The sequence below is a fragment of the Neodiprion lecontei genome, chromosome 5 (genome assembly GCF_021901455.1).
Source record: "Neodiprion lecontei isolate iyNeoLeco1 chromosome 5, iyNeoLeco1.1, whole genome shotgun sequence".
Lineage (NCBI taxonomy): Eukaryota > Metazoa > Arthropoda > Insecta > Hymenoptera > Diprionidae > Neodiprion > Neodiprion lecontei.
In genome coordinates this window covers 7995536-8022513 of record NC_060264.1, presented here as the reverse complement: position 1 = coordinate 8022513, position 26978 = coordinate 7995536, and the positions used below count along the sequence as shown (strand labels likewise).

Here is a 26978-nt window from a genome sequence, read left to right as displayed (position 1 = left end):
TGACGTTGTATTACCTCTTGCTTTGAGAAAAGAAATCATTTCATTCAATTTTTATAAATTAAATATTGCACACCCGTTATTGGATTTACGAAAAGTATCTCCGTCGCGTTAACATTTAATTCATTTTTCTCTTTTAAAACCTATTGCGAATGTTTTTATGTTCAACGCCTCAAGCATTTAGGTAGTTTTGTTCAGAATATATTTTCACACCCTGTATTATTGTATATAGGTTGTTGTAGAAATAATATATTGAATTTTCCCTGGGGTTTTCCCTGGGTATTTCCTGACGTATATCATTTGTGTTTTTATGTATAATACTTCTGTTCGAAAAATCCGGACACCTCCATTATTTTTTTATTTTTTGTGGCCACCCGCAGCGATATACCTACAGCAAAAATCTTCGAACTCACGTCGAATATCCAGAATTTAATTCCGCAGGTTACATTACACATGCAGCAAATAAGTCAATAAATAACAACATCTCGTTAACTGTATAAATATACCGTCGGGAGGTTCCTACGTCAGAAAAACAGACTTGCAGGTGACCCCGGTGCAGGATATAATGGATGCGCTGTATCGCCACCTGTTCGAATAAATGCCCCATCTATAATCCATGCTGCAACCGGTCAGAGATGCACCTGTTTCATAAATCGTAAAATTTCTCTGGATGGTCTTGAGCATAAAGTTTTCACACTGCGTCCAATGTATAATTATAATCTGTACGTGCCACCTTTGTCTGCCAGTATTCAAATACGGCTTAAGGCTTCGGTATAATCTTTGTTCATCATGCTGCAACATCCGCCAACAGGTGGTCAGCGCATATGTGGACCTAAGAGAGTACCTGCACCTACATCAGGCTTCAACCTCACAGACTTTACGAATTGAGTTACAGAGAGAACAAAAATGATAAAAAATGTATGGATATGGATTAATTTCAGACTCCTAATATTTGGGATTAAAAACTGTATCAGATATTGAATGAAAATGCGTTTCTTCTGAATTCTCGTACGATTCATTTCATAAATTATAGCATCTCTAAATTGTAGATAACGTAGGTCATCGGCACCAAAACCACAAAGCGGAAAACTTCGTTTCCTGATACTCTAATATTGCTATGTAGGTTGGCAATTGGATACGAAAAAGATTGTTTGTTGTGCGTTTTTGTTTAAAAATAATGGCTTACAATTGTCGAAAAATTGAGAAAAATTTATTATTTCACATTATAGAAAAAAAAGAAAGTTGTTTCATAAAAAGGTTAAAAATAAGACGATCGTACGAAGTATATGTATATGTGAAAAGTTTCCAGATGCTGCAGCAAACTTAAAAGAATTCACTTTATTGTTAGAGCGAGGGCAATTACACAGAGATATAATTATGCGTTGAATTTGCTTGAATAAAAAATTTTCCATAGCCCATTTGATCAAATAATTTCTTAATATGAAACAGAAAGGAACGTGTATCAACAATTCTTGACCTACATGCATAGCTGTGTCTATATAATATTTTCTCCACGTTTGATCAATAATTTCAAAGATAGACTCGGTTAAACTTCGAACGTACCAATTAAACGTCACGAATTCAACTGTTCAATCGCGAACGGCAAGCACAGCCTGTCATTTTAGACGTTTAACCATTTTAAAAGTATATATTAAGTCTCAAGTATTGAGGTGATTAAATTTTAGCACACGTGTTTGAACAGTTTATAACTCTTGAAGAACATTTTTTTCCAATATGCCAAAGAAGAAGAAGCCAATTGAGGAACCACCAGCTCCTACCGAGTAAATATTATAATTTATTAGAGCGGTAACATTCACCAAGATTTAATTTGATTTCTCAACAAACGTAGCTGTGCACGTTTTACCGTGATAATCTGTGCGCGCGTACTATTCATTGTTTTATATAAAACCGTCCATCCTTACCATGCGTATTATTAGATATTTATCCTTCAGGCCAGAGCCGGAATTGCCTTTGGAGTTAGACACTCCACCAGGAAAGACGCTCGTCTCCGCAATGACTGGCGAACCATTTGGACCCAGAATTCGTTACATTGACGAAAACGCTGAAGCGGAAAGCTCCGACGATGAGCCAGAGTCCGAAAGCGATAACGAGGGGAGATTTTTAAAGGATGACCTAAAGTCCGGTGTGCCATCAGAGTTTTGGCACATTCAGAAGCTGATAAAGTACATGAAAGCCGGAAATCAAACAGCCACAATGGTTTCCCTCTGCCTACTAAAGGACCACGAACTCACCTCAATGGTTCGGTTACTTCTATCGCAAAGATGAGAAATCGGTCGAAATTGAAGCAATAGTATCGTATTTTTATGATGAGGATAAATAATATTAGGACTCCGTGTGTAAAAATCGGTGCTTCTTATTTTAATTGATCACTATATAACAGCGAATAGTGAATTATTTATTACACATAGTACTGCGAAATATGACTGGTTACTTTACCTCAAACTTGAAAGTGACTCGTCTGGAAATTTCAGGTGATACAGCACCTCATACAAGATATGGGGGGTTTGGAAGTTCTGGTAAACCTTCTGGAAACTCGTGATATAAAGTGTCAACTTGGGTCGTTATCTGTGCTGTTACAACTAGCTACTAGCTCGGATATGAGGAAGGCTTTAATTGATCTTGACATCGTCACCCCTCTTATAAACATCTTGAAGCATCCAGCAAGGGATTTGCAGGTGATGGCTGCCGAAACTATGGCAAATATTGCTATGATGAGGAAAGCTAGAAAACAAATACGGATCCGTAACGGTATACCTTTGATTGTAAGTTGAATATAAAAAAGTATAGCAAAGATTCAAGATTTACTAAAATTCAATTATCCTTAAGTAACTGTGCCATAGAAAAACTCGTAGTTCGTAATATCGTTTATTTAGTTGGACATTATGGATGTGCCGGATTCTGTGCTACGAAGACCTCTCGAGGAGTTGAAAGAAGATGAGTGCGAGCTTGTCGCCGTAGCAATCGGATGTGCGAAGGCACTCGATTCTTTGAGTAGTAGTCCGAAGATCAAAGAAGATCTACGAAGACAAGGGGTCGTCTTTCACATGGCTCGCTTCTTGCGCTCTTGCCATACGCAATTGATTATTCCTACGATGGGAGCTGTACAGCAGTGTGCCGACTTGGTAGGCTACAGTTTTAAAAATCAGTCAAACAAGTTAAAAATATGCTTGTGAATCAAATTTAGCTTAAATAATAAGCATATAATTTTTCAATTCTTTTTAGAAAGCATTCAGAATAGCCTTCGAACAGATGGGCATAATAACGGACATTATTCGTCACATAGAAGATAAAAATGTGAAATTGAAAGAAAACTGTGCATTGGCGATACACAAGTGCGCTGATAATAAATTGACTCGTGACATGGTCCGTGAGGCTGGTGGATTAGACCCTTTGTGCAAGTTGGCACAAAGCGATGATGTAAGGAGTAACAAGCGCCTGCTGGCTGCAGTGACAGGGGGCATTTGGAAATGCGCCATGAGCCCGGAGAACATAAGTAGATTCAATCAAAACAATTTAGTTGCATCACTTGTACCGCTGCTGGAAGAACATGAGGATGAAGATGTTTTGACAAGTGTTGTCGGTGCGCTATCCGAGTGTTGCAAGCATCCAGAGAACAGAGATATACTGAGGACATCGGGGGGCCTCCCCAAATTGGTAAAAATTCCTAAAAAAAAATAACAACCATATATAACAGTAAATTGATCTTCAAATAATGAGGCGATGTGCATTTCTATTTTCCTTATCTAGATCCGGCTATTGAGCTCAACGTACGAGCCGTTACTGAAGAACATACCTTTGGTGCTCAAAGAATGTGCCAAGGACGAGCAATGCATGGACATTATAAATGATCCTGACCACACATTGGACGGCGTACGTTTGATCTGGTCCCTACTCAAGCATCCCAACAATGTCATCAAGAAGAACTCATGTTATGCTTTAGTACCTTGCATAAAATATGCCAAGGACTCACCTGAAATGGTAAGAGCATTTGTCGGCGGTTTGGAGCTTACGGTTAGCCTATTGGAGTCTGAGGATGTGGACGTTTTAAGTGCTGCTTGTGCTACTATTGCTCAAATTGCTACAGATCCTGAAAATTTGGGCATATTAACGGATCATGGTGTTGTCAAGATGCTGGCTGATCTTGTAGACACTGTAAGCAATGCAGAGGAGCTTGATTTTCAAATATTTTTCAGTATGTAATTCTCAAAAAAATGTGCATTTTGTAATTACCTGCAATCACCACCACAGGAAAATGAAAGTCTGAGAGCTAATTTGGCACTGGCCATTGCATACTGTTGTGAATGGGAGAAGAATAACTATGAGTTTGGTCGCTTGAATGCCGTAGCTCCATTGGTAAACTATATGACTAGCAAAAGTCCAGAAGTTCTCAAGGGGGTCACAATTGCATTTTGCCACTTTAGCAAAGAACCGCTCAATTGCATCACAATGCATACTTGTGGAGTTGTCAAGGTAAGAGTAGCATATGACTAATATTTCTTTTGGTTGAGTATAATTTGTGAGATGATGATTTCTTCTTTGTAAATTGCAGCATGTTTTGCGGATGGTCGGATCTAAAGATCCAGAGGTTCAAGTGGCGGCGGCTACAACTATACGAAATATTAGAAAGCTAGCATTGACTGCAGAAAAGTTCCACTATGGGGAAATGTGAGTGGATAATTTCCGTGTCAGTTTTATGTCTTGTAGCTTTTGCAAATATTGGGATAATGATACTAATTAACTTTATCAATTGCAGAAGTTCGCTGTATGATATAAACTATCAGAATTAACAGAAAATTGCATACAGGACTCAAATAATATTTTAGGAAGAAACGCTTAACAGTGCTTTTGAAGTTAGGATATAAAATAAATGGTTCTTTATTCGTTTTTTTTCCAGACAATTCATATTAGCTTTATTATTAAGTTGTAAAGAAAATTGTCTTTTGAGGCACCGCATAATTCTATTTTATATAAATGTAATATAATCAGTTGAACATCCTAATAGAAAAAAATTGCAACAAATTGTTAAACCAGTGTCCTTAATCATCGAATATTTTTATCACTAATAAAACGCAAAAAGTAAACAATAAAGTTACGAGCTCAACATGAGATTCAATTACGCCAATTAGTACAGGTTTGGTCATATCTCCAAAGAACAATCTGCAGGTGAAAAAATAATTTCTTTGTTAGTTACTAGGAACTGTCTTCTATCGACACAAAATTTTCCTAGAGTTTGAACGTGTTGAGGCAAAAGCAGAATTGCAATCCTGATTCATTTTTTCTAATCGTAACCAAAGTGTAAAATCTTTTTAATACAAACATCACTTAGTATATTCTACTTTATTATAATCCTAATATAGTATACCAAGAGATTCTTATCAAAAGCCATTGAATACTTATATTTTAGAATAGCGATGAAACTGATCTATGGTTATGTTGTACGGTATACTGAGGATCATAATACGGTGATTTCACCATGCCTAGGTAGATAAAATGTTTATTTAGTGCAGAGTTTAGTTTTTCAAATCTATCGCTATTCAATAACTTATTTTTTGAAGATGCATCATCATTTTCTACTATGGCATAGCATCAAAGGATACTCTGGAAATATGTTCAACAATAACCAGTAATTTATTTCAAGGCTATAAAAATTAAATTGAAGAAATGTCAACTGAATTATTGGTTTAAATTACTATCAAAACTAAGTGGAATAAAAACACATTACATGCAATAAAAACCAAAGGCATTATTCTGTACAATATTTGTAATCAATATATCAACCTGATTAAAATGAATCAATTTCAATGGCATTGTAACAAAAAAGAAGTTTAATTAACGAACAATTTCATATCTGAAGACATCATATTGTCAGATTAATACAATAACAATGCTACAACCACAGCACTTGAAAAAATATCGTAAATTGTATAGATGTTTAGCGTGCTAGGCATCTTATTAGTCACACTAACTTGACTCTCATACTCAATATCGTGTGATTTTACGAAAAAGGACACGCATATAATTTTGTAATACACAAGTGCTAACCGAAGCCAGAAAACACAGTCCTAAATCACAGAATGCTTTGAAAAGACATTAGTAAAAGAGTCGTCATTTTCAAATTTCAAAATACACAAATAGAATTTAGCTAATTATAAAGTGAAATTACTATTCTAAGAAATCCTGCCAATTTACGTGTGACGTAAGATGTAGGTAAATATTCTAAGTTAGAACGATTGGTAAGAAATTAATACACAAATAAACCTGGCGAGATTTTAAGCCTAAAAGCCAACTTGATTCTCGGGAATGGACAGAGAAGAATTTAATCAACTAGTATAAATTTAGGAATCATTTCTTCGGTGAGTATAGAAATTTCTAAAGTGGGTATTCATTTAATCTTTCTTCTCATTTGTGAGAACATCCGCTGCCATTTTCACCGCTGAAATAATATCGTATGTTAGGCTAAGTGATATAGGAAAAATTTCATATACTGACTAGATATACTGTTTTGCATCGAGTTTAGGTGATTCATGGAAAAACAAAAACAAAAAATGTCCTATTCGATCTATAAATATTATATAATTACCAGAATTGCGAGCGTTGGAAATCATAGCATCGAGATTTGGTTGGTATTGTAAGAATTTGGGACGAATGACTCGGCGGTAAATGATTAAAGATCCATTATATTCGATTGGCACCATAAGCCAAACATAGAAAAGGCACTGTGAAAATAAATTCGTTTTTCTTATATAACATACACTTTGCATATTGATATTGAGTGATAACCAGGCATTTCTTGCTCCAGTCAAGGTAATATAAGTAGTCAAGGGCTTGTCACTTTATGATGATTTTTTTTTGACGCTGTAAGTAGGAGCTAAACGAAGCATTCAAACAACCTTGACGCATGAGTTTGACTCTATAATAATAAATCATTCGACTACTGGCTCTAGTTATCAGCTTCAGTGTTTGTATTTATTACATGCTGCGTACAACTTGGGTAAAACGGTTTGGACTGGAAAATCATAATTTTCAGTTTAGCCACTACCACAATAAGGAGTTAAGATATATGGTGGAACAGATGGAATAACTGAATACGGTGTGAATATCATATGAACCAGTGATGTTTTATAAAATGCTTATTTGTAATTGCTTGTGAATACATTTTTTTTTCGTTTTTAAAAGTTTGTAGGTTTTGGACTACGATGTTAAAATTTACAGATCATTCATTCGTTGTACTAACACACGAAATATGCACTCTTGTATTTTTGAAAAAACCAAAGAAAAAAAGAATAAAGATTGATATGTTACCTCGATTATGAATTATCAAAGAAATTTCAATGTTTATTAATCTCAAAAACTAAAAAGTTGATCCTTGAATAATAGAATGAAAAGAACTGGATCTATAAACTGGTATTGAGCAAAGCTTATGTTCTTTTCATGAAGGCACAACTGTGTAATAAATTTTGATCTGCTTACCTTGATTAGCCAGTAAATTGGAAGCCAAAATACGATATAATCAGCAAAAAATTCGATGATGGTGAAAACTGCAAATACAACCCAGTAAGTTAGCCATTTTGTATCGTCATCTTTTTGGGGACTTTCCAGAGCTTTCATGGAGCAATAAGCCGGGTACAAGAATCCGATAATATTGCAGACCAACTGCTGGCCTATCCCCACTACCAAATAAACTGCGAGAAATCCCACAGATGCTGAAAAAACCAATGGTAAAATAATTCTACTACTAGAAGTAACAAATTCTAACATTTGCATACTATTATTCGTGATAAATACAGCGAGGAAACGATGTGGATTAACGGGTTAGAGATTTTAAAGGTAAGTAATTTCGTTAATAAGTAGTTAGGCAATTACCATATTTAATTACTGTGAAGAAATCTTTTTCGGATAGATTATTATGAAACAAATTCCGTTCACTATCCATACTTTCAACACTTTCTTTACGAGCCACACCTGCCATTGCGGATGTAGTCTGATAAATTACAAGTTGGAAATGTAGCCAATCTTGTAATTTTGTTGACAGTACTTATCTTGACAAATGAGGTAAGCTAGTGAATTCATGATAACAGTTTATCTGGCTTAGTAGTCGTGATGAATGGCCAGCTTCTATTAAATAATTTTGAAGTAAATGAAGGCAAGGAGTGTGTCATGTACATACGTGGAATTTGTGCTTTAATCAACTTGCGGTCATTTTGCAAATCGGTTAAGATTGTGTTAACGTTAACTTATCTGGAATCGAAATGCTGTCTGGAGAAAAATCAAGACCACGTTTACTGCGTGTATAAAAACTTAAATAAGGTTGATCAACAATTGATGTTTGCACGAAGTAAGAACGAAACCCGAGTTAGTAAATTGGGGCCGAAGGATAATAAAACTGAAAATGGAAAGATTGTTACATAAAGGAATGACGGGCAAAATAAGTGTTCAAAGTGCAAAATTCATGACAGAATGCGTGATAGGTAACCTAACTTACCTAGAAAAATGTAAAGCCGGTCTATCCCGATCTTTTGTTCAGCAATTGCGAAAACATTTGTCCACGGTTTGCTTTCATCTCGCAATGCTTTATCCAACGATTCTTTTATCACTGCTATTCTGGCCATTTTTGTTTACAGGAATCTGTACACCTGCTTTCAATATAAAAACCAAAGCGTCAATCGCCGTCAGCGGGTTGATACTCAATGCCACTCAATGCTTTAGTATAGGAATCTTATTCGACACCTATTGCGACACATTACCACCTGAATCGAGCTGGGTGATGAAATAACTAAAGATTAGTAAAACTTCTGAGTTTTCCCCCACGTTTGTTGGTAATACAATTTTTTTCGCAGCGCACTCTTGAGAGATAAAAGTAAATAAATTTTCATTGTTTGCTGTTATTAAAATCAGTCCTACCACTCTTACTAGCAATTTCCTTTTCAACATTTATTTTTGTCGCTGTGGTAATAAAATATCATAAGTTTTCAACGTAGTTTTCAATTGGTTTTCAAATAAAAAAGTGGAAGGGGAAACTTGTGTCAACCCGCTTATTACCATCGAAGGTCTTTTACCGCCGCTTCGTCTTTTTTGGGCTAGCCTTAGATGTAGCTGGATCTTACCACCGGCAGGGCTACATACCGGAGAATGACAATAGTAAACGGCAACTTGACAACAGCCTGAAATCACCATACAACATCACATAACACAACTGGACCAATGTAATGAAAATATACACCATATATATTTATAATATGCCGACTACATTTGATTTATCGATTCTCAATACAGCCGTTCAGTGTGCAGATTTGTTATAGCACTACGTAATAGATTACCGGCGGAGTTTGCGAATGCGGCTGGTTGTCGTTTGACGTAAATGCAAATCTCGTACACAGCTGAGCCGGCACGATTCTTAAATTCTCAATATTTTCGAATAGGTTTACATGCAAAGCATAGACTTATAATTCTACTTATATGAAGCAAAGTATATATACTTTGTTCGTATCAATTGCGTGCCATTTTATGCGCCAGCTCTGCGCCTGTCATTTTAACAATTTTGGCGGGATATTCGCATAATTTGTATACAATGTGTAATATACATACTAACAGCAACTATCATGCGTTGACTGATATCATGTGTATTCACGTCCGTTTCTCCATTTATTATCCATAAAATTTTTACAATCACAGCTGCAGTCGGCTGCATTTTTGACCGTACATAAATAATAACACCTCTTATTTTCTGCATAAGCATGCACAGCAGCCGACGTACCGCCTTCCGTTAGATCGGACCAATGAAAGACATTTTCTACTCGATACGCCAATGCGCCACATACCAGTGTCGCACTCAGCAGTTGGTACCGAACTTTCGCGATGTTTCCCATCGAAAAATTATACATACATATAGGTGCTGAGTACCGATTGATTGTCAGATCCACGAAGGCTGTCAGATCCAAAGGAAATGAATTATCACTCGTAACGTGTTGTTCCACCGGGTCGTAAAATTGTGAAACACTATTTTTTCGGAAGTTTTAATAGACGTTAATTGGAATTACGGTAAAAGTGTCGTCTCGAAGTAATTACGAGTGGGAGATAATAGCCAGTTTGCAGAAATCATGGACAACAAACAGAGAGATAGGTTAGTCAGTATCCTCGATCAGGTCGAGGCTCGTGTTGAGGAGTTGAGAAGAGAAGCGTGGGAGCTTGAGGAAAAGAAAGAGAACTTATTAAGCACGTTGGACGCGCTTCAAAACAACGAAAGTGTATTTGAATTAGTGACCGGTAAGTTTGGATCGAGTTCGGTAAGTTCGATCCATTTAAATCCGTTGACAACAACTATGAACAGAAAATTCTAGAGGTTAACGGAAACAACAGGAATCCCCGAGTTCACGTTGCTACGAAATAATGAGATAACAACACGTAGTAAAGAATTTTTCCAAAATTTCCTACTGCTGTAATAGAAAAAGACAAACCTGTAAACAAAATTGTGTTTTCACCGTGAATTGTGAAATATTGCTATGATTCTTTCTATTTCATATCTAACACCATTATCCACAATCACTTTTAATCAATTATTTTTTTATTCTATAACCGAGTAGAGGAGAGAGAAGAAATCATGAGATCGGTGGAGAGGTTGTGGGTGCGGACCTCGACAGTTGAAATCCTCATTGAAACTCAGCGAAATACAGATCAAGAAGAATCTCTGCACAAGGTAGGAAAGACTTTTTTATGATTGATGTTTTGCTGAATGAAAATCATTATACGTAACCATTAAACATCCTATTTTATCTATGTTTTTCCACGTAATTACGCAGTTATTTTATTTGTTTATATTTATATTTTTGTAACACAATTACTTTTTTAATTAGTGAGTAGGTAATTAATTTCCATAATAAAATAGATGTAACAGACCACTGGCTTGATAGTGGTTGACCACTGGGTGGCCAGCTAACGTAATCGTCACTTTTTGATGGCTTGCATCAAGACCAACACTGCCTGCTTATATGTCAATAATTGATTATATTACTAGGGTGGTAGAAAATTTAATATGTGGTAATAGTTTATAATACTAGAATAGGATTTTTCATATCTTGAGAGACGTACGATTTCAAAACCGTTGTTAAGGCATTTGCTGTAGCATGAATTGCTGGTGATGAATATTCGATATAGCTAACATATTTAGTGAAATTTAAAATGATTTATTCGGATATTCTACATCGAATTATTTATAATTGATAATTAACCAGTGAAAACTATTCGTCACAATTTTTTAGTCCGTAGTATATCTGATCCGATCTGACGTCGTATGTTTTGTTACAGGTAAATGATTTGATCGACAGCTTGGTCATCCAATTGCAAGAAGATCCCCAGGCTACACGAGAGCGATGTAGGAGGTTCATGAGTGCTTGTACTTCCCATGGTCCGGAATATTCAGAACAAGTTTTCGAGTCTGCCATTTTAGGTTGTACTTTAGATGATCAAAAGCGTATCAAAAAAAGACTGCAGGGGCTGCTAGATTACATTAGTAAGATGCATACAATATAATTTTAACGAATATACGTTTAAGAGCTTATTGAGAAGATTTCTCTTTACTTTGACTTTCGAGCAATCATATTATATACCATCATGGTCTTTAACATAGTATATTATTAGAGTTCCATAGCAAAGAAGCAACATTTTCAATGAAACATTGCAGATATCATTTCCTCATAATTGATCAACCAGATTGCAGGTGTTCCTCAATTTCCTAGAGAACAAGCTAAACGACAATGAAGAGAAAAGTTCGAATTTCATATTTACGATTGTAGATAAAAAGCAACTCTGATAACACATAGCTAACGTATAGAGCATGAAAATATGAATTACCATTCAGCTACATTAGAGGAAGAAATCAAATTTAATCTAAATCGAAAGTTTGGTCTGTTTGCTGTCAGTCCGTTTTCTGTACTTATTTATTACATGTAATGTGAAAAAGAAAAACTACCCAATGATAATTCCTAATTTAATTCAAATACTTGATATTACACCACGACAAATTAAAACATATTAAAGAGTTTGTAATACTTTTGATCTGTTGAATAATAGGCACAATCGTCTGCAACGCACGTATTAAAAGATTTTTTTTTAAATTGCGACTTCCAGAGAAAACGGAATTATTTTTTTATTCAAATATAAATAGAATAATTCTTGAATAGAATAATACTGTTTTTCTAATCGATTAAATTAAAATCAAATTCAAACCTGGTGCGAGAAATATAGAACCTGTTCCTTATATTTTTACAATTGGTCGCAACTGTTATACTATAAAAGTTGTATCATCAATTGTTAGCTTAGGTATACATGTGTGATAAAAGGTTAAAAAAAATTCGTGAAAAAAATTACTTCGTCATAATCTATAAATTGATTGCGACTAAATCAAATTTATTTCGACTGATAAGACGTCATAGAAAATGACGATTATTTCAAGACAATGTAATGTCTCTTGTTATTATTAAAAGCTGTTATACAATTGGGAAGACTATCGAGAGTCATCAAGTCTTGTTACATTGTGTTCTAGCATAAAAGCCTTATTTTTTTATCAAATTCCTAATAACATATGTAATTTTTATCCTGTAATCTTATAATAAAAGCGTAGCACTGGGCTGCACTCTATGTGATAGAGTACGAACATTTTTTCTTTTTTATACGGATATGTTTCACAGACATAGTTGACCTGCTATTTATAATCCGTATACATTATATGTATATAGTATATGTATATTGTGTAAAAATCATGTCTATTGTCATTGCTGTGATAATGGACATTCATGTGGAATACAAACATCGAAAAGACAGAAAAGAATGTACGTTTATCAATATGCCTTTTCCACAAAAATATTCATTGGTCGTAACGACACACATATATAGGTATAAATCGGACCTTAAACATCAAATTGTCTCCAATAAATGTGTCAAGCTGCCATTCCTATATAATTTTCCCGGTATTATTATATAATACACATATACATGTATACGTATAAGCGCAATGTGTTTCAATCGTGTCTAAATAAAAATTTATGCCGAAACGTAAAATTCATTGCAATGGTAATTTTCTACGCTGAGTAATTTGTATTCTTTGTTCAGGCAAATACCGCATCTTCGTCACAAAGTTACCCAATCATCAATTTTGTCAATTCTTTCATTAGTCTTATCAATTTTACAACATATCTAAAAGGCCGTAATTTTATTACACAATACAGCTAACGCGTTTTTGATAGTAAAAATGTCTTTAGCCCCAATAATTTATAACCACGTATCTTGGTTTTCAGACATGAATTTGCATATTCACCACTGTAATCGCTGTAATAAAATGATAAATTCATCGTGGAATACGTATTGTGCGGGCTCCAATGTGTACGACGAGTTTCGACTAATTGTAAGTTACACAAGCACGCAACGCTGTACATACTTGCGTACAAACATACGTATAGTATTTTTTATTTTTTCAATTTTTTTTATCATGTATACTCAAGTTGTTACGCGTAACTCACAGGTGTCTGGTGATGCCTGCGAGGTATTACAGGTATATAACATACTTACCTATATATATAGGTACACTTATACTCGGTCATTGGCTCTTCCGCAAGGCCTTGTAAAAGGTGAAGGCCACCCGTCGGACAACAGAAAAATACGTGTACTCGAGATTGCAGTTCCCTTCATACTTTACGTGTGCGCTTAACACTAATATCGTTATTTGTTATTGCATTCTGAAATTTTTTTTTTTCGTATCGTGCATCGTCCAAGTATACGAAACTCGATTTCCGGCTCTTCTACGGCGCTGGTCGCGACTGCATTCACGTAAGGAGATTCACTACCGAATATATACTATGCATTTCATAATGTACACTATATTTTTTTCTTATCCTCGGCAACGGTTAAGCTCATACGTCTGTTCAATACATAATGCACACGACAAGCACCCGTTATACCTATAACGCAATTTTGACGATAATTACGTTCTAATGATTGACAGGTAAGTTTCTGTTTCATCATTCTCTTTCTTTTCTCTATGCGATAAGTAACTCTTTGTTTATTGTATTTGGTTAATTATTTCGGCGTAGGTACACACATCCATCCTTCTAATTCATTTTCATATGACTACCGTATGCGGACAGCGTTTTTTCATTCTTTACATATTTTCTTCTCATGCGATTCATTAAATTGGTGTATAAACGAAAAAACCAATTGATTCGCAGCCTGTCGCATTATTGCCAACGATTGTTCTCGATATTCATTATATAATATTATTGTTATTACAAATTACAACGTGTATAACATAAATACTCTATATCATTATTACACCTGTCTATATATGTATATGCGTATAGTATATAATGTATTAATTTTAATATTGCTCCTATAAAATTGAAAAAGTAAACTAAAATTATAGAAATTATAGTCGCAGTGAATTGCGGGAAAGTGAAAAAAAAAAGAAGAAAAAGTGGAAAGAAACGAGACGTGAAATAACAAAATTATTAAGCAATCTGTATAGAGTATATGAAAAATAAAATACATATTTACAAATTACTGTAAAATCATATTTAAAGATTTACACCTACCACTATTATAGTTATTTCGCAGTAACTCCTACGTATTATGTAACTATGTAGTTTTAAAATGATTTTCGATTTCTCTGTTACTATATAATTACTTTACTCCAATATACGGACCGCGGATTTCCATCTTCTCGTATAATAAAATAACGATAAAATCTACGTGTCTAAGATACCACGTCATTAAATCACTGGGTACCTGGTTCCTTTAACCCCGTGCCTAAAGTTACGGACCGGCACATGTACAGGAGTAAAATAAATCTTCTTACGTCTCTAGATGGACGGTCATAATTCTTTCTGTCAGACTACCTATACATATAATAGGTATCGTTGTACATATTTTGCGGACGGTTTGGATTACATACATTCAACTTATGATTAGATTCATCGCGCGTACTTCACAACGTTCTCTTATATTAACGACTTGTGTGCGTTCGTGAGTTTTTCCCAAAAAGTTTCTCGTCGGTATACGCGCGAAAAGTGGACGTTGCGACGAATCTCCGTTGAAGTAAAAATTGGGCATTAGCTGACTGCGGCCGTATCGGTATAACTGGGTATAATGTGTCGTCGCTATAAAAGTCTGCAGGCATTTTTGACGAAATTCTTCTTCCTATGAGTCCGGGTTTTACTACCTCCTGGTCGCAAAACTATCGTTCCATTCCCGGCGCTTCGACCACCCGTTGATCCGTTCGGACTAAAGGCACCTGGAACGTTAACGTTGTAAAATTATTACAATTGTTATACGATATTATAATTAATACTATTCCCTATGCGGTTAAGATAATTAACGCGATATTAAGGCTCAAGTGCACCGGTATAATTAATTAAGGATCATATAACGGTGCGTATAAGCTTTTAATGCGGGAGTTGAGATGGGTAGGCACTCGTGCTGACAATGAATTTCCTGTGTCGCGTAATTTCTTTGCTCCTTCTGCTGCAGCGGGAGCCGTAAAACGCAATTCGCATGGATGAATTCTTTTTCTCATCCCAGGTCACGGGCGCAGAGAATACATATCACGAAAATGACGAATGCTATTTCTCATTTGCTAATATTCTTCAGCCTCGTTGAACCAAGAACCTCTGCTGAGGCAAAAAGCTCCGTGCTTTAAGGGGACACTGATCGATTGTTCCTGTGCTTGTTTGTTCTGTTCCTTTTCACTTCTATTCTTATCAAATGGAAGTTTGTGTTCCGTAAGCTATATAATACGAGTCCGTCAACGTTCGTGACATTCGATACATTAATAACGAAATAATTTCGCGTTGAAAAATAATTACACGTGGCAGAAGGCCGACAAGAATTAATATATAATGCCAATTCGGTTTGTAACTCGTGTAGAAAATACGAGAGCCATGGTATATTTAGAGGGGGAATTTATCGCGGAAGAAATCGGATGAATAAAATAATGATAAATACTGTATAAAATTAAGAATTGGAACCTACGGTTTTCGCGGTACATACAAGATATATCGCGTGACGAAAAACTTGAAGCACCCGAGGTATTCTATGATCCTACTGTGTAGTTTCTCCTTGGCCATATCCGTTGCTCTATCGATCCTTATACTTAGAACTATAAAGTCTTCTGACGTCACAGCGGTCATCGGCTACCACAATGTGTACATATATTAGGTACGTACGCATACCTACATACACATATTTACAGACGATTTATGTACACAGTATAATTACTGCAGACCGCTTGCTGATTCTGGCCCAACTAAATCGAAACACTTTCGGAGTTGACCCCTTGAGTCACGCTTTATTGTGCCGAGTCAATTTTTATAACAATATAGTATTACTTGGTTTTTGGGGTCGCTGATTATAAATCTGAAATCAGATATTAAAAATTCAAGATGGCGGACCCGATGTGGCGGACGAAGATTTCAAATTTGAACGAATACGGTCAAAAAACTTTATGCAGAGGTTTTCGGGGTCACTGATTAGATTCGCCGTAATGAATTTTCAAAATATACTTTCAGATTCGTGATCAGCGGCCCTAAGAAATCCTGGACAGAGTTGTTTCCCCGGATTCTACCGAATTTGAAATTTTCGTCCGCCATATCGAATCCACCATCTTGAATTTTTTAATTCCGATTTCAAATTCTTAATCAGCGATCCCTAAAACTTATAATTTATGTAAAACATGTATATGCGCAGAGCGTTAACTTTCTCGGAAATAAATTATTCCTTCAATTTTCACGACATTTTCGATCTATTTGTTTCTGACAATAATGATTTGTATTATATAGCAATTTACTCTTGAGTATTTAAAAAGGGCTGAGTAGAACAAACCCGATGTAACGAACAGGTTGCAGGTTTGCGTCAGAGTTCGAGAGAAAGGAAGTCACAGAAATGATTAATACGACTAAATTAATAACCATGAAATTGTGACACAATCGTCGTGTGAATTTGAAATTTTATAAAATAAATTTAGGCACATGATCATTTTGTAGAAGCAAACGTACGCAGAGCGAACATTGCTCGGGCTCTCGCTACGAATATATCGTACATCTTATATATTATAACGGGAAAAAAATAATTTTCCATGAAAAATTAAGGACTATGAAGAATTTCATTAAACCGGCACAACTGTTCGCGAGTCGCGATAACAAATTGTGATATCGGAAAATCGATACCGTAACGTATAGCGTGTAACAAAAGAACGAAAAATAATGAATCATTCCTGAAATTAGATAAAGAGTTTGCGATGAAAATATATGTTGTTGTGTTTTTTTTTTTTTTGTTTGTTTGTTTTATTTCAACGCCCCGAGAAATACGGCAGCTGGCACGGAACCGAATCTTTTTCAGGCTCTTTAAAAGGCAGTTCTTTCATTGTAAAATAATGACGAAGCGTATGTAATAGGATATATGCTGCGTATAATGTGTAATATAAATCTTACGAATGATATCCAAGCTTAATTACGTATAATGATTACGCGGGACGTACTTATGACCGATGGAGACCTTGGCCCCGCCGAGTATAGCCTAAGATCGTCCTGAAAGTCATCCTCGCATCTTCGCATCTCGTGGAGACATCGGGACGCCAAATGTCGAAATACTCCTACGACCCCGACGTCCTCTTTGACGGAAGTTCTCAAGAGCTTACAGCCGAGGGCTCTGCTCAGTCTTTCGGCTTCTTCTCTGAGGAAAACAGCAAGGAAAAAAAGAAAAGAAAATTATAAAATTCAGTCATAAATATCAATACGTATGTATAAGCAACGATTTTATTAGTCTACCTTATATATAAATATACATATATATGTATATATGTGCAAAGGGTAAAGTATTTGTATGTATTGTACGTACAACCGTATTGAAAATAATAATAATAATAATAATAATAACAATGTAAATTGGTAAAATCATACGCGTGTATGATTAGATTTATTTAACAGCCCCGCTGTGATCCGCGAAGTTATTTATCGGAGTAATTAAATCGCGGTATTATAAACGTTGGCGCGGAAATTAAACTGCAGTTTTATATACCTTATATATATATATATATATATATATATATATATATATATATATATACCAAGGAGAAAGTATCTTGTTCTCAAACTGCACAACGATATTGCAGCGTAGTGTGTAATAAGGTAATACGCGAATATGGGAAGATAAAAATAGACATAAGTGGTAAAAGAAAGGCGTCGCTATAAATCACGTTGCATATTTCATTTTATCGTATTTCAATTTCGCATAAAAAGATAGAAAACTTTACAACACATAAATTTAGTGAAATGTATAACTTACGGGTCTATAACGCATTGATCGACCAGATCCATTTTGTTCTGTACTAGGACAGTCGGGATTTCTCCGCATTCATTTTCTACCTGTAAAAATTCAATCCATTGGTGTGTATTTCTATTTCATGTCATTATATTGTCGAAACGTAAATGTAATCATGGGAACCTCGAGTAAAGTGTAAATACTTGAGAATTCTTAAGAAAATAAACCGCACACGATCGCATATAATTTTGTGTACATGCACGCGTGTCAGAATAAACAGAATACGAATATATGAATGTCGTTATATCGAGTGTGTGACATCACGAATACCGCTCGAAGGAATTATATTAACGATCCTGAATTCGCGTTGAAAAAAACAAAATTTTAAAGCACATATTCCGAATTTCGCCGTATAGTTGATTCGTGCAGCATTCGGCTCTTTATGACCTATAAATTATTTATAAATCTTGGATTGGTTCTCCCAAGCCGATGAGCTTAAAAAAAAAAATATATCGCCCTAAAATGACACACCCTAAATTGTACAAATTGTACATAGGTACACCTATAACCGTATAACAATGTATTTTCGAACAGGCGAAGTACACCTTCCGTCTTTTAAGCTAGACTCTTTACACGCTTGTATTTCCTGCCGAGTTCTCTCAACTTTTAAAATTACTTCTTCTGGCTACGTACAAGGGCAAAGAGTCTACGCCAACGGAGTTGCATCTCCCTGCACCTTCATCTCGTCCATCGGTCTCGGTACTCGCGAGCTTATAGTTGAGAATACATTTTATGAGTTTCCAGAGAAAGAACTTGGTCTCGAAACCGGATTTTATTTAAAGGTATTCCAGAGCCTGTTTCTAATAGACTCGACCTCTTCGTACATATCTTTAATTCATCCGACTTGCTTCTAGAGTAAACCGCGTGCATCACGAAGTTTTCTGTAATACATCGCAATTCGAATATCAGAGACCAAGAGGTCGGAAAATCTAGCATCACGTTGCATTCATCTGATTCAGGTAGGTTTCAATTCTTCAAGCTATAGAAATAATTTCTTCAAAGATTATCGATCAATCAAAATTTGTGGTGTTTTGATTATTTATTAACAAATTTTTTTTCCTCACATATAGTACTTTTCGATTGTTTCTTTTTTTCTTCCATCAAGATGTAACTCGGCGTCGGAGTTTTTTGTACCTATACTTATTTGAAGAAGAATTCCGAACAGCCAGCTGACTTCCCAGACGAGAATTTAGTATTCATAGTAGATAGCTACCTTCAATTTCCAGGATGGTATCGCGTCGAAAGATTGTCTGTCCGTCGCCGAATAAGCGAGAACACAGGCGTGAGCTCCCCTGTAGTAGGCAGCTGTAATAGCGTCAAATTCCTCTTGACCAGCGGTGTCCCAGAGCATAAGGCGTACGTCTTCGGCGTCGACTCTGTTACAGGGAGAAACATTCGTGAGTTGTTTATTTTTTTATTCGTATTATTCCACATCTTGTCATTTATTTAAAAAATAACATCTCGAACCGTTTGAATCATATATTATTCTGCCGAGAAAACTTTTACGACAAGATAGTATTCTATGGTTTTTGGTGTTGCTGTTTACGAATCTGAAATCAGATTTTGAAAATTCAAAATGGCCGATCCGATATGGTGGACGAAAATTGCAAATTTGATCGAATACGGTCGACGAACTCTGTGCAAGGGTTTTCGGGGTCGCTGATTTTCAAAATCTGAATTCAAATTCGTAATCAGCGATACCAAAAACCTATGGAGAAAGTTTTTTTATCCAAATTCCATTGAATTTGATATTCTCATCCGCCATGTTGGGTCTAACGTCTTGAATTTTTAGAATCCGATTTTGGATTCGTAATCACGGTAAAACATACCTATCAGTATACTGTCAGAAATAGCAAAAATTCCGCGAAGAAATATGTTGAAAAATTCTCCAAATGCGCAAAGAAATGAATATAAAATAGGTGGTAAGAATACTAACCACTACGACTGAAAGGATGAGGATCAAGTTGGTCTTTTGATTATATTATTATCATTCTTATTATTATCGCGAAGAGAGACGTGTAATTCGAATGTTTCCAAAATTTCATCCTCTCGAGTCGTTCGTACGATTAATCAGTAACAAAAAAATTCGCATTTAGATGCAAATAATTCAGTTCGACGTGTTCGTTTTGCAATTAATATATTTAGGACGTGATCGAGAGAAAATATTCATGCGTCAAGCCGTGTGTGTTGTACCTATACCTATACGTATATATTCTGGGGTTCTAAAGTATGACGAACGATGGTATTACAATTGCAGCTATAAGTGACTAGTTACATTTGAAAAGAATTTGAAAAGTTGAGTAATGAACGATTTGCTCGCATATCGAAAAGATGTCCTGAATTTTTACAGCTTGATACGGATAAAACTATTCTCCACGAATGGAAATTGACTCGTCGTATTTGTATGATTTTTTTTTTTTTTATTTTTTGCACAGCTGCAATTTTTATAAAAATAAAAACCTTTAGGACTTGAGATGTACAATTGTAATAGTTTTATTAAGAGCTCAATCTCAAGCCGAAATTCATTATACGCGAAGGTTGCTCACAAACGATGAAATTATAATATAATACTAACGTCGTTAACGTAATATTGCGAAAAATATACGACATGCTATGTGGATAAGTAATTTATGCTGCGGAAGCGGCAATTATTCGGTAATAATGTCCAACACCTAATAGTGAGAGATCGTTGATATGTCGTGTTATGCGTATGTTATACACATATATATACGAATAAAGAAATGATTGACGATCTGATATACATGCACCGCGGAAGCGAAATTAATACTAAATTATTAACCGATAATAATATGCGTACATATACACATATGTGAGTAAATATCATTGCATACGCATGCGTAGACACCTAGAGAGATAAATAGCCGTGGAGAAAACATGGGTGTAATACCAGTGGTAGCGATCATTTGAATTTCATTTCTGCGAACGGACTCGCGGCATAATTGATGGCAATCATTTGCCTATTTTGCTACTTTAAATCTTTTCAATTTTTCACTTATTATATAAATTTATACGACACGTTTGTACAATTATACGTAGGTAATCTGTCCTGAATATAAACTATACATATATAAGTATAATTTAAAATAAAGCAAAGTAAGTAAATAAGAAGTAGAATGCCATATGAAAGGAGTTTATAAATAATCGAACAAACTTCCGCGTAAATATTATTTCAGCTGAGTATACGTATAAAAAAAAAAAAAACATTTCAACGCGGATTTATCAAGAGCGTGAAAAATAACGAGTTATCGCAACAGAGAACATGCGTGAAGCGCATATGTTATTATTATTATACGTGTGTATGACACTTTATGTGACAGAAAGAGGTAAGGAAGGAGAAAGAGAGGAACTGGGAGCGAGTGCAATATAAACCAGTAGGACAGGCCGACACAAATTTCTCGACATGGAACTAGACAGTGTAGCCTTCACACTTTGCCTATTCCACATACCAACACCCACGTTTATAACATAATGTGTACCTAGATCGAAAGATTGTATTAAGATGAAACTACCGAGAAGAGAGAGAGAGAGAGAGTGAGAGCAAAATAACAAACTCAGAACTTGTCACATAATAATCAGCTTTCTGAAGCACGAAATTTTTGTTCTTTCTTAAATTTTGATACGACGTGCAGAAGTTGGTTCGAGCGAAGAATCGAACGTAACTTATTACCAGAACGTCATTTCGTGCTTTGCCATGTTTCAGCATGCTCAACGTGCGAATTATACTATCCCTGTGTATAATTTATGTAATGCTATGCAATTTCAGTACGTGTAGAGTATTCTACTTACTCTATTTGTCGTTCCAGAAAATCAACACCGATTGTCTTCTTGTAATCCCTCGTGTATGTTCCTTTGCAGAATCTTTGTATCATGGACGATTTTCCTACGGCACCGTTTCCCACTATGACCACCTATAATAGTAAACCATGGTTCACGATACCGTCAACTACGTTTCAACTTCGTCAATTCAAGAGGAGAATTAAGAAAGCCAGAATTAAAAGCTATTTTTCTTCCGAAAAGAAAGAAAAAAAAAAACAACAACAAATTCCTTAGAAAATATTGGCCTTGGCAGTTTTTTTAATATCTTTTCTTAATTAAGAATGGCATTCACAGCATTTTTTAGTACTCCTCTTCGATCAGTAATATGATAATCAACATTCTTGCAGAGAATTTTTATTTAGGCAGACGTTTGCACATTCAACGCCTGATCGATGGTCGATAATGAATACGAAATTGATTATGTTTATGTTTAAAAAATTGACGTTTCAATCTCATATCCGCACCTATATTTATACGATATATTAGTCATGCGAGTTTTATTCGGTGTAAAAGCGTGGATACATAATGTATTATATGTGATAAACACGAGTGTGCTGTATAGGGAAGTAAATTTATTCACTTTTGGAAAGAAGCTAGTGAATTTTACCTCGTTGAAACAACTTCTTATTATACACATATATACATATATATACATTATCTTGATATTTCGGTCACGTATAATCTATCAACACATTTTAATTGGCGAATATTTATTCAACGCGAATGTGTACCGTGCATAAAATAATTTTTTAATTTCCATTCGCGTTTTATGTATAAATTTTATATTATCTACAACCGCGGCTCGATTTGTCGCGAGAATTAAACACGCTGCCAAATTATAATATCGGTTAACAGTTAGGCGTGCAGGCACAGTTTGAAGTGGGTCAAATCGCGGAAGGCCGAAGTCCGGATTCACCTGAATAACCGGTCTTCGAATTCAGGAAATGAATCGAAGAATATATGGACTCTCATTGGGTCTCGTCACGGCAACGTGTACGCACTTTAAGCAATAAGGTGCATATCTATAATATAATCGAGCAACCGAATTGTCGCTATTGTACAGTTATACACTGAGAAAAATTTCATTTGTTACAGTAACTGGAAAAATTCACTAAAACAGGTATCGTTGAATAAAAAACTTTTTGAATATTGTTGGAATTACGAAAAACGAGGTACGCCCAACCATTTTGCGCTATCATCGATCATTTTTTGGTAATTGCAACGCAAAATCATTATCTGAGGCTTACTCTACTTTTTTTAGTTAAACAAGGCTTTAACGTCAATTTATCGTTGCACGAGCGTTAAAGTTTAGCAACAGTTGCAAGAAAATACAGTAACAGTGATCGTAATGAGAAAGAATAGTAACGTATACTAGACTTTCCGGTAACAGCTATAAAACTAATTTTCATTTTCTACCTAGAACTATATTTTTCTATTGTGGTAAAGAATGAAAATAGTCAAGAACTGAGCGGTAACCGGAACTAAAAATTTCTCTCAGTGTGGCGATAATATTATGGCTGAAAAATATGATTTCAAATATTATAATGGGGCATAGGATTAGAATTGTTTGAACAGGTGAAGTACCGTAAGGTATTGGAAAGTGTAGATATAATGTAAATAATGACTCTTAAAATTTTTCATAGAGTAGAGCGAGACGTGTGTTATAAGTTGAAGCCCAAGTTTGTCCGCATCTTGCTCCGCTTTCACCCACCGTCATGTTTCCTAGGTACATAACTTATTTTCCACTAATTGTGAGAGATTCGAAAATGTCATTTGTGAGAATTTGGTCTTGATTTGCACGCTCTATAAATCGCTGCGTATTTTGGATATGACTATCTAAAAATCTAGATAATTATGATGATAACGATCAGGATGGTGATCCTCGTTAATTTTGAAACGCTAAATTATTCCACGGAAAGAAGAACTAGCTGCTATGCGAGTCCGGAATGTGTGTGTGTGTGTGTATTTTTTTTTTATCGGCAAAACTGGTTTTCGCAAAATCTTCTCGTCGTGTTAATATATTTATGAGTACGAGCAAACTCGACATTCGACATAAAGGTTTCCATCACTGAATATGCGTGTACGGTTATATTTATAATTAATAGCTTCGCGATGAACGTATTTAATTAATTCGATTCGAACAAAACATAGCCGTGACCCTGATAAAGATCGAAACATGTTGCTGAAAGTTTCAGAGTTACCGGAAGTGACTGATAATTGCAATACGTATTCGTTAACTTTTCGCGCAGTATGAAAGCAAGTTTATATTTCAATATATTAATTAAGGATATTTGGTTAGAGTTATAAAGCCAATTAGTAAGTTTCTTGCTTTTTACTTTTATCCAACATTCCGAATGTTGCGTTTATCAACGCGCATCGTACAGCTTTATGTAAATCGAGTTTTGTCTCATTATATTTTAAGAACGCGTTTCCTTGTACATAATTTCTCTCCGGATAGATACGATATAACATATTATTTATAAGGTATAGTACATAGTTGTATTACATATTTGAATGTGATCATATTGAAGTTAGTAACGTTGCCGTAACGATTAATGCGGAGGAATTTGAATTGTATGAAATTCATTCAACCGTAATAAAACAAAACACACTCATATTTCGAAATCTTAGTTCCTTAAAAATCGTGGTAAAATTGGAAAAATAGTGATTTTTTATCCCAATGGTTCGTCACGAGCACGTTACTAACTTCAGTCTCGTCGAATATGTGTGTGTATAGCCAACTCGGCTACTGCACTGAAGTTATCGCAGCGTCTATAATATTGTACATTATACGCAACGAGTTGTAAGACGATCGCTAATTAAAATCGGCTGGTTGAGCGGACCGAATAATAATAAAAATAAAAAAGAATACCTACATACAAGGACGTTGACTTCTTCAAACAAACAGCATCAAGTCAGAGAGTTAGAGAAACTTATTTACGATCGTGATGTGGTCGGTGTCCTGAGCCCGAAAAGATACGACGGGAAGAAAAAAACTTTATGTCACCAACCGCGGTATGCATGTATGTATGTACGTGTAAATACATATTTATACGGGTACACAAGGCACCGATGAAAAATCACACGCATATAATGCACATGTGTACCGTTAACACAATCAAAGATGGAGCTGCAAAGGCATTCTTACTTTCTTACGGCCCCGTGTATGTAAGGTCATACGTGTAATTTCCCAGGAATAACGATCATGAATTTAACACTGATATGCCGGAGGGTAAAAATATCCGCGAATAAGCACCGTAAGGCTTGTTATTGAGGTACGCGGAATTTGAACACGTGCACAGATTATATGTACAATAAATGTCAACAATAATTGTGCAAAAGTTTTATCGTTTAAACGCAGTGCCTGTAATATAATTATTGTCCATGATATTAAAGAAATGATGTGCTAGTTCAAGGGTTACAATTAGTGCATAAATTTACTCGTATCAATAGACATATAATTTGCGGCTATACACATGCCGGATCGGATAGAAGGCAGATGCATCTATTTCACGGATGTGTGCGTGCAAAGTGCACCCCTTTCTTCGTTCGTGTAAAACGTCATAGTATATTAACGGTGTATTTATGTTGATTGTGCGAACGGTGATCGAATAGAAACTGTAGACGATTGTTCGATCGAGTTTATTCGATAAAATTCGATGGATAAGTTAAAACTTTGTGGCTTCTATAAGAGTTTCGTACCTTAAGTGATATTTCGAGTTCTTCCTCTCGCATTCTGACTCCGCTATGATTAGCATAATATCCAACAATTTTCTATTCCCCTTTCGAACATGGGATAATTCCTTTTGTCAAACTTTCATCGTACCCACACTTTTCCGGTATAATAAACTCATCTTTCCCATCCGTTAATCCGATCGGCTAAACACTCCCGAACACGGCTCATTCTTGCGTTTATATTTGATTGATCTTTCTATCACTTGTGAAAAGAGAGTAAATCGTATATCGCTATTCGCAGACCTCGCTAAACAAAAAGATGCACACGCACAACCCGCTATCCTCGAATACGCGGTAGCCGACCGCCGACTGAGCCACCTGTGACAGACACCTGCCGTCGCGAGCCGCTTGGTTGGCCTAGTTATTTTTGAACGGTCGGGGTGGCACACCTGCTACTGTAAGCCACGAACAAAATTAATTGTTACGGCGCGGCGGAGCGCGGTATTTAGATAGGGACAAAAACGTCTAGAGTTCAATAAATGATTCGGAACTAATTGTAAACGGAACATCGGAATCCTTTAACGTAAATTAGTACAGTATAAAAGTAAAATACTTAAATTTGCTAGTGAATATCTTCCAATGAAGGATCTAAAAGTACAAAAATAACAAAGAACACCCGCGTCGCGAGCCGCTTGATTGGCCTAGTTAATTTTGAACGGACGGATTAGCGCGTTTGTTACTGTAAGCCGACAGATGAAACTTTGTCCGCAGGGCGCGGTATTTAGGTAGGACCAAAGACGGCTACAATCCAATAAAATATGATTCGATACTAAACGAAAAATTAGAATCTACTTCGGCGAATATAGTATGAGAGTGAAGCATTCAAATTTGCTAGTGAATATTTTCCGAAGATAGTTGTAAAAGTACAAAAATAAAAAAGGAACCTACATAGCAAGTGTGAAGGAATTTTTTTTCTACGTTTCATGTTTATTACCAATACAGTATTAAATATAGGCGCTGTATTAATGAAATGAATGTATCAGTATATGTATAAATAGATAGAAACCAACCACTTTCGTAATTGATTA

At 35.5% G+C, this 26978-nt stretch overlaps 4 protein-coding genes across 5 annotated transcripts; 2 read left to right on the top strand and 2 right to left on the bottom strand.

Moving 5' to 3' along the window:
• Window positions 1–1639: 1639 nt before the first annotated feature.
• Window positions 1640–5174, top strand: LOC107222083 (armadillo repeat-containing protein gudu). The gene is made up of 9 exons (XM_015661297.2): window positions 1640–1778; window positions 1950–2256; window positions 2490–2780; window positions 2892–3140; window positions 3241–3672; window positions 3766–4170; window positions 4267–4488; window positions 4568–4683; window positions 4772–5174. The coding sequence occupies exons 1-9, from the start codon at window positions 1732–1734 to the stop codon at window positions 4803–4805; spliced, it is 2103 nt and encodes a 700-aa protein (XP_015516783.1). The 5' UTR covers window positions 1640–1731; the 3' UTR covers window positions 4806–5174.
• Window positions 4862–8809, bottom strand: LOC107222093 (receptor expression-enhancing protein 5). Of its 2 annotated transcripts, none has more exons than XM_015661309.2 (4): window positions 8501–8809; window positions 7489–7721; window positions 6599–6734; window positions 4862–6451 (listed from the first exon to the last, which is right to left on the bottom strand). In XM_015661309.2, the coding sequence occupies exons 1-4, from the start codon at window positions 8625–8627 to the stop codon at window positions 6405–6407; spliced, it is 543 nt and encodes a 180-aa protein (XP_015516795.1). In that variant the 5' UTR covers window positions 8628–8809; the 3' UTR covers window positions 4862–6404. The 2 variants fall into 2 exon arrangements, with proteins under 2 accessions (XP_015516795.1, XP_046595602.1); XM_046739646.1 differs by lacking the exon at window positions 8501–8809 and adding an exon at window positions 7882–8399.
• Window positions 8810–9878: 1069 nt separating this feature from the next.
• LOC107222094 (BAG family molecular chaperone regulator 2) lies at window positions 9879–12117 on the top strand. Its single transcript, XM_015661310.2, has 3 exons — window positions 9879–10281; window positions 10599–10711; window positions 11320–12117. Exons 1-3 carry the CDS (start codon window positions 10116–10118, stop codon window positions 11542–11544), a joined length of 504 nt encoding a protein of 167 aa, XP_015516796.1. The 5' UTR covers window positions 9879–10115; the 3' UTR covers window positions 11545–12117.
• A 52-nt stretch (window positions 12118–12169) lies between these two features.
• Window positions 12170–26271, bottom strand: LOC107222091 (ras-related protein Rab-23). Its single transcript, XM_015661308.2, has 6 exons — window positions 25918–26271; window positions 22186–22307; window positions 19592–19754; window positions 18343–18422; window positions 17537–17730; window positions 12170–15295 (listed from the first exon to the last, which is right to left on the bottom strand). The coding sequence occupies exons 1-6, from the start codon at window positions 25948–25950 to the stop codon at window positions 15162–15164; spliced, it is 726 nt and encodes a 241-aa protein (XP_015516794.1). The 5' UTR covers window positions 25951–26271; the 3' UTR covers window positions 12170–15161.
• Window positions 26272–26978: the final 707 nt, after the last annotated feature.

Coding starts and splice junctions, on each gene's coding strand:
- LOC107222083 (XM_015661297.2), top strand. CDS start 1,732: ATGCCAAAGAAGAAGAAGCCAATTGAGGAACCACCAGCTCCTACCGA. Junction 1,779..1,949: donor GAACCACCAGCTCCTACCGA/GTAAATATTATA, acceptor TTTATCCTTCAG/GCCAGAGCCGGAATTGCCTT. Junction 4,171..4,266: donor TGGCTGATCTTGTAGACACT/GTAAGCAATGCA, acceptor TCACCACCACAG/GAAAATGAAAGTCTGAGAGC.
- LOC107222094 (XM_015661310.2), top strand. CDS start 10,116: ATGGACAACAAACAGAGAGATAGGTTAGTCAGTATCCTCGATCAGGTC. Junction 10,282..10,598: donor TGTATTTGAATTAGTGACCG/GTAAGTTTGGAT, acceptor ATAACCGAGTAG/AGGAGAGAGAAGAAATCATG. Junction 10,712..11,319: donor AAGAAGAATCTCTGCACAAG/GTAGGAAAGACT, acceptor GTTTTGTTACAG/GTAAATGATTTGATCGACAG.
- LOC107222093 (XM_015661309.2), bottom strand. CDS start 8,627: ATGGCCAGAATAGCAGTGATAAAAGAATCGTTGGATAAAGCATTGCGA. Junction 6,735..7,488: donor CAATTTACTGGCTAATCAAG/GTAAGCAGATCA, acceptor TTATTTTCACAG/TGCCTTTTCTATGTTTGGCT. Junction 6,452..6,598: donor TTCCAACGCTCGCAATTCTG/GTAATTATATAA, acceptor ATATTATTTCAG/CGGTGAAAATGGCAGCGGAT.
- LOC107222091 (XM_015661308.2), bottom strand. CDS start 25,950: ATGCGAGAGGAAGAACTCGAAATATCACTTAAG. Junction 18,423..19,591: donor TACCATCCTGGAAATTGAAG/GTAGCTATCTAC, acceptor GAATTTTTACAG/GTAGAAAATGAATGCGGAGA. Junction 17,731..18,342: donor GATCAATGCGTTATAGACCC/GTAAGTTATACA, acceptor TGTTTTCCTCAG/AGAAGAAGCCGAAAGACTGA.